The 13004-nt window shown below is 39.9% G+C and overlaps 3 protein-coding genes across 3 annotated transcripts in view; 2 read left to right on the forward strand and 1 right to left on the reverse strand.

The window, feature by feature from the left end:
• The window catches only part of LOC113202487 (carbonic anhydrase 1-like), a 10251-nt gene extending 5811 nt beyond the window's left edge, over positions 1-4440 (forward strand). Inside the window, exons 2-5 of the mRNA XM_026416739.2 lie at positions 1240-1290; positions 1387-1548; positions 2263-2489; positions 2647-4440. Of these exons, the coding sequence (XP_026272524.1) occupies positions 1240-1290; positions 1387-1548; positions 2263-2489; positions 2647-3096 (890 nt within the window). The 3' untranslated portion in view covers positions 3097-4440. The remainder of the gene's footprint in view (positions 1-1239; positions 1291-1386; positions 1549-2262; positions 2490-2646) is intronic.
• LOC113202452 (uncharacterized) lies at positions 4056-10542 on the reverse strand. The gene is made up of 5 exons (XM_026416687.2): positions 10384-10542; positions 9664-9788; positions 9152-9577; positions 8978-9070; positions 4056-8893 (listed from the first exon to the last, which is right to left on the reverse strand). Exons 2-5 carry the CDS (start codon positions 9779-9781, stop codon positions 6954-6956), a joined length of 2577 nt encoding a protein of 858 aa, XP_026272472.1. The 5' UTR covers positions 9782-9788; positions 10384-10542; the 3' UTR covers positions 4056-6953.
• Positions 10543-10594: 52 nt separating this feature from the next.
• Positions 10595-12945, forward strand: LOC113202467 (translation initiation factor eIF-2B subunit gamma; the record flags this gene model as incomplete). The annotated part of the gene is given in 8 exon segments (XM_052272507.1): positions 10595-10743; positions 11125-11289; positions 11373-11702; positions 11785-11980; positions 12060-12172; positions 12266-12459; positions 12528-12757; positions 12842-12945. Coding segments are annotated over 7 exon segments (1324 nt in total), but the record flags the coding sequence as incomplete, so codon positions are not given.
• Positions 12946-13004: the final 59 nt, after the last annotated feature.

Below are 13004 nucleotides of genomic sequence, written 5' to 3' on the forward strand. Positions count from 1 at the left end.
ACCAAGTTCGTTTTCAATTTTCCTTTCAAAATTGAAAAATTAACCCTTAATATCACTGCATTCAAAACCTGACGCTGTGCTTTGACCCACTCTCACCTCAAGATAAATTGGCTTTTCCGTGCAAGATACAGGAGTTCATGGTAGGTTAAATGTAGGGTCTGTCATCCAAATCTTATTCAAATTTTAAACAATTCTCTTAATATACAACAGTGATGTGCCTAAGCTGATGCTTCCCAAGGAATTAACGCAGAAAATTCATTTACTTTCACGTGTCATTAGTGTTTGGAGCAGTGCGCAGAGTTATCCTCTGGAACTTTACAGCAATAACTTCCTTTGCTGCGTCATGTACCTAATCAATAACTAATTCATTAATAGGGACAATAGAGCCTTTAGTAGGTCATTGTTTCATGATTGTTCAGTTTTATGTTATAACATGGTATATAAACCCGTTGTTCAGTGATTTTTCAAAGATGTGTCATACCCAATGCCTATGAGCGGGTATTCCATTATTAGTAAATAAAATTAAATATCCGTTCCAGTAGCTCTGTGTGGTCCATTTCAGAGTATAGATCTAGATTGTACTACAGAGGTGCTTTAAATTTGCAAGAATAAATCAAAGCTGATATCCAAAGCCAGAATACCCAATAATATTATTGTTGGTTTGATCTTCTCAACAGGTTGATGCACTATCAGTCACACATCTGAGGGCACGCATGAAAGCAGTGGACTACAAAGCAGTTTACCACAGGAGCAGAGTATAAATTGTTTTTTCTTCCACTTTGTATTATTTATACTGAAAATATGACTATGTCTTTGCTCTATTGAATTGTTTCTTTGAAATATAATACAAATAGTTTAAACTTTGAATTTTATTCCGCTGTTAACCTGACCAATCTTTATGTATTTTTATGAACAAGCATTTGGCTATTTAATTGTTTTATATTGTTTTTACAAAACGAAATTGATTTCTAAATCACAACACTTGCTTCACACTTAGCAATTTCAAAAGTACGGTCTGCCGAGGGCCGATTCTACCAATCGAAATAATGAGCGACTAGGGAAATTTCCCTCTATATCCCTACGCTTAGGTTGGCAAGATATTGCAGCGCCTCCGTGACGTCACGGCATTTAGAGGCCCGCTGGTTTACAGGCAGTCGCCTGGGCCTGGTAATTATGTTGTGAGGCATTTCAAATCGGTACGAAATTGAATCACCGACGCTTTTCTGTTGTCTGTTACAGCCGTCTTTGTATTTGGATCTGCCAGCAGCTGGAAGTATCCTGATAATGAAGGTAATAGAGAAATTCCATCAATTGCAAATGGTTTTTGCCAACAAGACAGAGTGGTAGGGATTGAAGTAATGATGGTGTGTGTTCCTGGCCTTGCAGGCAACGGTTGGTCCGGGCTCTGCCGGAACGGCACGGAGCAGAGTCCCATCGACATCCTGTACGGAGACAAGGGGGTCACGACCCCGGTCTCGTACGAGCCGCTCGTGTTCGTCAACTACGACAGCCTCGTCAACTACAACGTCACCAACAATGGCCACACGGGTACGCCACGGGTGCACGCTTACCACGGGAGGGAGGGGGGGGGGGGTTACCATTGCACCCTAAGCCTCAGGGTGTGCAGCTCCTCAAGGGGCATACCAAAGTCGAGCTGGCCGTCAAGATGGTTTCTCTGCGCCACTCTACTACCAGAACAGCGCTGTCGGCGGGTAGTACCCGTCAGCCCATCACATACATACCACATCTTCGCAGTAAACTCGGCGGTGTTGGTAGTTTCGCGAAAATGTTTACCCGGGGGATAAACTCGTTTGGCGGAACACTTTACGAGAGCATATGCTGCCCGGTCATAAGCAGATTTCACTGCCGCAGCAACGTGTTGTCCGTGGCACCACCGATGGGTGCATTTGTTTTCCTTCGGTCGCTCAACGGGGCCCTCTGCTCCTCGACAAGACCCGCCCCGGTCTCTCCCTGGGTCCTGGTGGTCCTGGCCTCAGGCTGGAAGTGAATGATTGCATGATTGCATTTGATGGCGCGAAGCGCGAAGCCAACGCCGTGCGGCGGGGCGAGGCGGGCGGGCTGGCGGGTGGGCGGTCCAGGGCGGGGCGGGGCACAAGGGGCAGGATGAGACCCAATGGGAGAGGGAGCCCGGGGAGGGGCATAGGTCCATGATGATCCACTTCCACTGTGGACACAGTCAAAAAATCGCAGTCAGCGTACAATATTTTTTTTTTCAAGTGGTACGTTTCGTGATGTCTGCAGCGGTGCTCACGGCCCAGAACACGTGCGCCGTGTACATATCGGGCGGCGGCCTGCGCAAGCTCTACAAGCTGGAGCAGATGCACTTCCACTGGGGCTCAGAGCACCTGGTGAACGGGCAGCGCTTCGCGCTGGAGCTGCATCTGGTGCACTACGACGCCAACTACGCCAGCCTGCAGGAAGCTCTGGGCAAGAACAACAGCCTGGCTGTGATCGCCGTTCTGTTCCGGGTGAGTGAAAGAGAGTTGCGGACAGAGACATGTATAACAACTAATGTGAGTTTCCAGGAGGAAAAAAAATAATAAAAACATGACGAGAGGACATTTTTCCTGCAATAAATGATAATTCGTGACTTGAACTTAACCGAAGCGCCTCTGTGCTCTGCAGCAGGACAAGTCGGACCTGCCCAACATCGAGCTGAAGCATGTGACGTCCGGGCTGCGGGCCGTGACGGAGCCGGGCCGGACGGCGCAGCTGGCGGCGCGCTTCAGCCCGGGCAGCCTGCTGCCCACGGACACGGAGCGCTGGTGGCGCTACGCCGGCTCGCTCACCACGCCGGGCTGCGACCAGGGCGTCGTCTGGACCGTGTTCCGCGACACACTGCCCCTGGCCCGCGACCAGATCAAGGAGTTCCAGCAGCTGCTCATGCACTCGGCCGGCCCCTCATCGTCGGCCGAGTTCATGCTTAAGAACTTCCGCGCACCGCAGCCGGTCAAGCAGCGCGCCGTCTACTACCAGGACCCCGTGGAGCACACCAAGTGCGGGGCAGCGGTCGGCTCTGCGCCCCTCGCCGTCCTCGCCGTCCTGCTCGCCTGCGTGGTCCTCGGGCGGTCGTGAGCGGGCACCGGCGTGTACCCAGTGACAGCCCAGTGACACCGGCACCAGCCTCACTGCCGCCCGCCTTGAGCTAGACCATCCCTGAGGCGACCATCGCCCACCGACTCTGGCACGGTCTTCGCCTCCCCTATGCAGGGCAGGGTACTGAACACTCAACTGGTGAGGGCCTCCCCTGGTAGGGTAGTAGCCGTGGCGAGGGTGGGATCCGCGAGTTTCCTGCAGAAGCAGTGTGAGCCTGTAGGAGATCGTCTATCTCTCTCCCTTTCGGAATCAGGCACGAAAGAAAATTCGAAAAGCAAACCTAAGACTCCTCTAGCGCTCTGACCGCGGAAAAGATTCGCATCGCGCTAGTTTACCTATTTCAAAAAATTCAGAAAAATACTGATTTTACACAAGAGACTTGATGTCAGGACTGGATGCTGCAGTTGCAAGCTTTGTGCTTTGATGAAATATGACCTATTGTGATTTAAGATAAACTCATGTTTGTCTTCTTATCATTCTAATCTTTATACCATCTCTTAATCAAATGTAAATGTATGAGATATTACATCTCTTAATATTAATCTACATAATACATTCATGGCTTACATTCCCATTAATTTAGTTGTTTAGAGGAAAATTTTCATGATATTTCAGACATAGTCCTAAAAAATTCCACTGGGAGACTTAAAATTTCACCACTTGCAGTGATAGGAGTCCACTCTTGGTCATTCATAAATTGTTACAGCATTTTTATTGCCATTCCTGAGTGATTTACTATTTTACTATTCATGTACTTAAGAAATGTATAATAAAATGACAGTAACATAGGCTTTAGCAGTTTTGAAATGTATCAACTAGAACCTACAGGTTCTGAATCAGGAAAAACTGAGGAGTAAATTTAACATGAAGAATGGAGAGATCGGTGCTATGCTGAGCTGAGGTCAAATGAACCTTGTCACATAAAATATTTAAACAAATGATGGTACATTGAAAACATTTTATTCGTTATCATGTTAGTAATTTCAAAACTTTCACAGAATTAAAATGCATTAAGACACACCATGGAAACCACAAAGCTCCCTTTAGCAAAGTCATGTCAACTAAAAGAATGATTTTCCTGCAAATACACACTTAAAGTTATGAAAAGGATAGCAAAACAAGCTTAACTTTTTCCTTGAAATCACAGGAATTAATATTAAAGAGTGTCATTTTGTTATGCTACAATTTTGAAACTAACAAATATGAAATACTAAACTACATGCTGAATTTGATCTGTTAAACTACTGTGTTGAGGCATAATAATGTAGCTTGGTGCAGATCATAAGTAGACTTCTGGAGTAAAACAATAAAAAAAAAAAAAAATGGTTTCACAATGCAGCTCTTATTTGCTACCATAATCCAATCATCTTCTACACCTCATACAAGAAGTATTTGATACCACATTCATATACATAAAAATTTTGTTGTATCTTCTAAGATTGATTTTTCTTTGAGATGGTACTGCAATAATTTACGCAAACTGTTCCTATCAAATATATTTTCACCTACAGGATTCTATTAATTTTAGAAATAAGCTGAACTCTTCTATCACTTGAAAGCTGATGGAATGCAAGGAAATCATCCTTTTTCAAACTAGCAGTAGGAGCAGTCTGAAGAACAGGTAAAGAAATCTTAAGTAGATTCACAGAAGGTTCAAAAGAAATAAAATACTGTTACTCACAAAACACACCAAAACAAAAACACACACATGCACTAAGGTTTCCATCAGTAGATAAAATGGAGGGACTAAAACACTTCTAGAGACACAAAGTGCATTTATATTATATAATAAAACAGGCTTTTATAAAAATGACATTTTGATGAGTGTTTCTTTCTAAAGGCAACAGAAAGGGGAAACATGACATTATTATAAAAATCATACCTGTCTTGAACATGGTCAAAAACTGCTATTCATTGGATGTTTGCTTCATTGGTCAACATGCAACATGCCATATGGCGAAATCGTTAGACAAAAACGTTTGGTCCAAATAGAGCATCTTTTGGCGAAGAAAAATAAAATGCAGATAGAATTTAAAAATTTAAGTTTCAATTGTGAGTGCTACAAAACACCAGATTACATTGCAGTGGCAAATTAAAGGAAGAACACATTTCATTTGCGTGCTTTGATACCCAATTAGTTAGTAGACTCACACAATAGACAGCCATATTTTCTCTGGCATGGATTACTATATAAAGAGTTAAATGATAAATACTACAGTATGTTCTACATGAAATACTTGAAGGTGGGAGGGTTTTGATATAACATTTTAACATGCCTAGTATACCGATAATAAACTATGACATGATAAGTATAATGGAGAGTTGAGGGGAAAGGTCATACAATAACATATACCAAGGTATTACTTTTGTACAATCTAAACTTCAGTAATGGCACATTTATGACGTATAGTCATAAAAATTGTGCTTCTAATGTAACTTGGCACTCCTTAGCTTTAGGGATAGTGAGCATAACAATGCCACACATGAGATTAATGTTGGAACAAATTAATGTAACCCACTACGTACAAAAAAATGAAACACCGGAGAAAAAAAATCATCAAGATTTTTCATCAAAGTAGATATAAACAAAAACACAAAGACAACACTGACAGATCAGACCAGGCCTCTACCTCTACCTCAGTGAATGAGTATCAACTAAAATGTGAGATAAATTCCAACCACTAAATTACACATTAATTTCTAACAATAAGACAAGAATATTTCCACGGCTGACATGTCAAATTTAGAGGCAGATTTTAAAATAAAATATTATGTATGTGCTTTGCCTGTCAGAGTGAAAGAAGGTGACAAGTGTCCCTTTCTAGTAAAAACTGTGACAATGCAAAGGCAGTACAACGCTAGGTATTTACAAAGAATGCAAGCAGGTTTGCATTACGTATATATAAATCTATATCAGTACCTGCAAAAATGGATTAACCCATACAATACCATCAAAACATAGATAAGCCCACAAGTCCACACAGATTTAAGTAACTTATCACAAACAGGTACATGGATAATATCCAATGATCACAAAACTAAACACAGGAGGACTATGCGTCAACAGTAGGAAACATCAAATACACAGGCATTTTAAAACGGAAAACTGGTAGCACAAGTGTTGCAAACAGCTATTGTGATTAACTGTTTACACTCTCATGGTCACATTTTTCCTGATGTACAAGTATACTTTGGTTTAGATGCATACATTGATTAATCTCCTTAGATTAAGTCTCTGAGTTAGTAAGAAGGTAACCGATTTCTCCCCCCCTTCTTTTAGACAAGTAAAGGAAACCAAGAATTATGAATACATACTTTTAAGGTCCTGTCATATATTCAAACCAAAATAGCCCAAAATCTGATTCAGAGAGCAAACCTCCTACATGGTTTAGAAAACCAAGAAAATATGTCAAGAACAAAATTAAAATGAAGATAGCTCACAACTTATTCTTGTCACAGAAAATAGCCTACTTATTTATGCTAAAAGAAACAATGGTCAAAGAAACCACAAAAAACTAGATTTAGATACAAAAAAATCACAAAACAAGATATAATCACAAGACAATGAATGACTAAATGTATTACCATGAGAGAGATGAAGAGAGCGATACCCAGGCTTTCCACAACTAAGTGAGGAAAAACCATAAATTAAAAAATAAAAACAAAAAAACAAAAAAAAACTAAATGAATCAGTGAAAAGTTGATTCACACAAACCAAGTTTTCAGAGACAATCTCATATTCAGCAAGCAGACTCATAAGCTTTCCTACAGCATTTATAAATCATTCTCTGGTTCCCCTTCTGAAGAAATGGACAATAGATAAATAGCATTAATAATCACTGAACAAAGGTCTCTTCCCGCAAGTCTCGGCGAGCTCTCGCTCGTTCAAACAGCCAGCTCTGATCATCCTCTTTCTCGCTTAAAGCCCGTAACTTTTCTCTTCCTTCAGCCATGCGAGTGTTCCAATCTTCACTTCTTCCTTCAAAAGATTTTCGTCCCCCAACATACAACTTATCATTGACATTTGAGTAGTTATTCAGTTCAGATTCTTCAACTTTCATCTCTTTTTTCATACTATTGCGTTTCTTCATCTTTTTCTTACCCATAGAATTTCCATTTTCAAAAAGTGTTTTACCCTTTTCTTTTTTCTTCTGCTTACCTTTGCCTTTAGCACTCTCAGTATCATGCTTGTGCAATTTGTATCTGCGCTTCAATTTAGATTTCTTTTCTTTTGTAGGAGACTCAGCAATCAGGCCATCTTTCTGTTTCTGTTCTAAGGACTCTTCCAAAGCTAATTCCTCAAACAGCATAGCCAATTTTCCTTTCTTAGGATTTTCAAACGTGTTTTTCTCTACTACAGCTGCATTTGGAACTATGTCACCAAATAAGTTCACAAAGTCCTCATTTTGAGAATCTTTGAATGCTTTGCTCTCTAAAACAGCCTTATTTGGAACTTTGTCATCAAATAGGTTGAAAAATTCTTGAGAACTTTCTATATACCGACCTGCAAATATATTCTCACCCTTCAGTTCATCTGATGACAACTCCTCAAAAAGTTCAACTATTTTACTTTTCTTCTGATGGGCTGGCTGTACATCATAGAGTTCAGGGTTAGATTCCTCAAAAGTATTTTTGTCCAGCCACTCATTGGAAACAGGATTCTCATCACGAAAAGAATTCTCTTCAGGCCAATCATAATTAGATACATGATCCTCATCACGAAAAGAATTATCTTCCAGCCAATCATAATTAGAGACATGAACATGATCATCAACTTGTGAAGGATTTTCATTGGACCATTCAGATACTTGATCAATTTTAGGTTGGTCTAAGGCTAATTCCTCAAACAGCCTACTTAATTTTCCTTTACTCTCAGCCTTGTGAACTTCGTCACCCTTCACTGCTTTGTATGGTCTGCAGCTATCATCCAAGCAGACATATCTAGTCTGGTAAGGCCCATTGGCCCCTAAGTATTCTTCACCATCAAGAACTTCAAAGTAGTTTCCTCCCCAGTTATCTATCTGCTCCTTCTCTTCGACTTCATCAGCAATCTCCTCGAAATCTTCATTGATTAAAAAACGAGGGAAGACTTCAATTTGTTCTCCAATGTTTTCATGTAGATTTTCAACATTTCCTGATGATTCTTCAAGAGTTATCAAGTCTCCACTAGACAATAGATCAAGAGGGGACCTCTCAGTTTCCTCACTTTCCAACTCATTTTCTGTAACTTTGTCTCCCTGAGCCTGAAACACCTCTCTATCTTCTTTTATTTTCTTTCCCTCAATGTCATGATGATACAGTTGCCAGAAATATTGATTCCACTTGGCTGATCCAAGATTTAAGAACAAGTTTCTCATTGGAGGTAAAACTGGTTTGCTTTCAACACGGTAATATGTATCATTTGCCTTGAAATACTGCGGTAAATGCCAGTCATTGAGCCAAAAGCTGGGTTCAGGAGAAAAATCAGGGTTGATTATTTCACTAGTACTATTTACTGTCATAAATAAATCTTCTGGGAGTGACTTATCATTGTCTTGCTTCCCAAGAATACATGCCACTGAATGGGCAAGATGTCCTGATACAATCAAGTGATTACGATGTCCATTCATTTGCCAATCTTTACCCACATGTCGAATAAATCCATTATGCTTCTGAACTTTAGCTGTTAAAGAATGCAGAGTGGCAGAAAGCTCACTGCTTCCACCATAATATAGAAGTAGGGTTTTCAACAAATGACGGTCAAGGGAATGGTCCTCCTGCGGATTTTTCTTCCATTCTGTTTACAGTAAAACAAATTTATCAGGATAAAAGAAAAACATGGGTAGATTTTTATGACATGTTAAGTTTGTTTAGTACTAACCTGCCAGAACATGGCTCAGCTGTAAAGCAAGAGGATCCATCTCATACTGCAGATGAGATGGGGACATCTTAACAAGGGAAGAGCCTGGTTTATCTGATGAAGGAAAAGAATTTGTAACCAAGAAAAAAATGGAATTCAATCTGACACCAAGCAAATTAGGACGTGACAACTTACCAAAAATTCCAGTCACTGATGAGAATCCAAAATAGGTCAAAATAAAAAGGTCAATGATTAGTGAATAGATGGCAAGCTCCAACAAAATGGTGCTAAACGATTCACCGATAATTTCAATAGGAGCACCATTAAAAAAGTATTGTTTTCTTGGAGGAATAGTATTATTGGAAGGCTTCTCAGTGGCATTGGAGTTCGATTCATCATTAACCTCTTCTGCTGGAGTGACGTTTGGTTCTTCCGGTGTTGAATCAATTTCATTGACTTTAGTTTCTTCAAAAATAGACTTGCTAGAATCTACAGATGAAGTACTTGGAACCCCACTAGATGTTGGTCCAAAAAACATTCCCTCTGAACAGGTATCATCTGTTAAAGCAGGCTCATCAGTTGCCAAAACTTCAACAGATTCAGCATCACTCAAGTCACCATCTGTAAAATAATACACTTGTTCAAAACTCTGAACATGACGTGTAAAAAGTGAAAATAAGTATTGAACATCCAAATATGCAGCATACCATCTTTGAAATGACTTGAGTCAAGTACAGTCCAACTGTCAGACATGCTTTGGTCACTCCCTTCCCCTCCCTCCGCAGAAGTGCTGCTCAAGTCATGAGTTTCTTTGCTTGCGTTCATGTTGGACCTAAGCCAAAGTAACACATTGACTATAATTAGACAATAAGCAAAACAGACAAAGTAAAACTCGGAGTAATTATATGTTTTTCATGATGTACACCTATCTAACCCTGTTATAATAAACCCTGGTTTTCTGATATTACATTTTCTACCATCTAATAAACATGTTTTATTCTGTGTTTGTTTTTTAAAGACCATTGTCACTCCAAGAAAGTCACTGTAACTAAAGAAGAGCACTAGCTCAAATTATGAAAGAAATAATTAAACTGTCACTATTTTTCAAATCTTTTAAAAATAAATTCAATCAAAGTTCGCTGATGAACCACAGTGGTCCATTCATTTGAGTATCTCAATATGTTTGGCTGGCTGCATGCAAATGTTTAGTCCTTCTAGAATAAAAATCAGAAAAAGACTGAGCGAATCAATCCGTTCAAATCGTTAGGCGATGAATCCGACGTATCACATTGTTCTGTCGCAAACATTGTACTCAAAACCCAAACATAACAAAGGACCCACGCAGCAGCCTAAACGCAAATGCTCCTTGCTACTGCGCTTCACCTGAAGTCACGACAAGCAAGGACAGCTTGAGCAATGGCACTTACTTCTACTCGCTTGTCGCTGCAGAATTCCGTATGCCTCCTAAGAACACGCAATGAAACTATAATTCTTCCATCGTTGAAGGGAACTAGATATGGCCTAACAGTGAGCCTTTGTCGTGTCTTCCTTCGTCGTAGCAGAAGACAGTCTGAGCAATGTCTCCGCATAACCAACCATGACCCTGCTTTTTGATTCGATCCTTGTCTGCTGCATGCTCTTTCTCATGAGTGGGAGAGAGAGAAATGAACCAAACACAGCTCCTCGGATGTGATCCGCAGAGGGCAAAGCAAGACAGTCGATTCCTGCTATCGAATGATTCGTCGGTCGAGTTGTAGATGTAAACACATGTGCCTAAAATTGTAACAGTAAGTGAATCTCATGTGAAATTTTGGGCGTATGCTTAAGCTAACGCCAATTTTTAAGAGCACTGCATATACAGAATAATTTAGTTTTGATGTTTCCTAGTTGTTTCGTGAGTGACGAAAGCCCTACAATTATTTTTTACTGAAGAATTCTTTTGTAGGTTATGGTATTTGGTGCTGGACCAGTTAAAATCATTACTTTGTGTGTTTTGTGTTTCCAACGCACATATTTTTTGTTTTCGATACACAAATTTCATTATTTTTGTAAGGGATTCATAGGACTCAAAACTGTTTGTCTGATTTTTTTAAGACTTTACTTGCCCAGCAAACTGTAACAGATGGGAAAAAAATAATTTATTACTTAAACATTCAATATTATTTCAGAATCCAAAATGGTGCCAGGGGAATTCCAAGCCGTTGTTTTAGCTGCTGGCAAAGGTTCTCGGATGACTGAGATCACAGCAGGTCGGCCCAAATGTCTTCTACCAATAGCCAATATGCCTATGGTTTGGTACCCCCTGAGAATGCTGGAAAGAGAGGGATTTCATGGTGATTGTTTTGAAAATGAGTTTTATCATAGTGTTACAGACATTGTTTTTTTAAACTATATTATGTTGTCTCTTTTTCAATAGATGCCATTTTGGTAGTTGCTGATACAGCTAAAAGTGAAGTTCAAGCAGCATTAGAAAAGTGCAACCTTACAATGCGATTAGACATTGTAGCCTTACCACCTGGGAAAGATGATTGGGGCACAGCTGATTCTTTGCACTTTATCAGTGAAAAGATTAAGGCAGATGTTGTTGTTGTCAGTTGCGACTTAGTATCTGATGCTTCATTATATCCTGCTCTTGAACTCTTCCGTAAAAATGAAGCTGCAGTAACCATGCTGTTTCTAAAGCCCACTGAAGTTTCACCTGCTGATGCTCTTCCTACTCCTGGCCCTAAATCAAAGCATAAGCCTGGTATGAAACATTTTGTTTGAGAAACCTCTTAATTTCCTTACAATACGGTCTGATAATTTCTGTGTTGTTTCTTCTTCATTAGAACGAGATCTGGTGGGGATTAATCCTGATACTTCACGGCTTGTGCTGCTAGCATCAGTTTCTGATTTTGATGAAACTTTGCCACTATCGCGAGGGTTACTTCGGAAGCATCCTCATCTCCAATTGTTTAGTAGATTGATGGACTCTCACATTTATGTTCTCCGAAAATGGGTTTGCAAGTTTCTTGACCATGAGAGGTGAATGACTATGTGACACTGTGACTCATTGTACCTTTATATTGGATGCTGGTTAAAAATTATGAATACTCCTGTACAGGTCTTTAAGCACTTTGAAGGGAGAGCTCCTTCCGTACATTGTGAGAAAGCAATCCTCCAAGCCAGCTCAAATTATTGAAGATGTTTCAGTAGTCAGTGGGACTATTAAGAAAGGTAGAAACAATTATAGTAATGAACACAAATGTACTATATTGTATGCAACATGTATGCATTGACTTGTAAACCTCTGATAAAATTTGTTTGCAGATATTTATCAGTTTGCTGAAGAGAGTAACATAGTTAGCAAAGTATTACCAAAATCTATATTTAATGATCATTGGGGTGATATGAAAGGCACTTTTCAAGATGACAAAATACGCTGTTATGCTCATATTGCTGACAGCAGTTCATTTGGAATGAGAGTGAATACACTTCAAGCTTATGCTTGTATCAATAGACAAGTAAGAAGTTTTTCTGAATTCATTTGAGTTGAAATGATGAAATATATTACAGTGCTATTTCTGTTCAGGTAATACAAATATGGGAGAAAGTAACTGGTGCGCATCCTCTAATCCGCTTGCACCAAGCCTCTGAAGTAAAGTCTACTCAAGTTGATGACTCAACCATGGTTGGAGAAATGTCACATTTGGCTGAGAAAACATCGTTTCGTAGTTCTTCCATTGGTAGTAGTTGTACAGTACTAAGTAAAACACGAATTGCAAATTGCGTTATCATGAATAATGTTAAAATCAATGAAGGGTATGTTTTACAGTATTCACTCTCTCTTACTGGCATACAAATTTTGTAACCTGGATTGTGCATTAATCCAATCTTCTATTTTAGATGTGTTTTGAACAATTGCATTTTGTGTGACGGTGTGGAAGTTGGCAACAATACCGAATTGAAAGATTGCTTGGTTGGAGAAAAATATGCTGTTGCATCAGGAGGTAATTTGTCCCCCAGTGATTTTTATTTTCACCCCAGTAGAAACCAAACTTAAGTGAAA

This window comes from Frankliniella occidentalis, unplaced genomic scaffold (genome assembly GCF_000697945.3).
Source record: "Frankliniella occidentalis isolate FOCC.00 unplaced genomic scaffold, Focc_3.1 Scaffold209, whole genome shotgun sequence".
Taxonomy (NCBI): domain Eukaryota; kingdom Metazoa; phylum Arthropoda; class Insecta; order Thysanoptera; family Thripidae; genus Frankliniella; species Frankliniella occidentalis.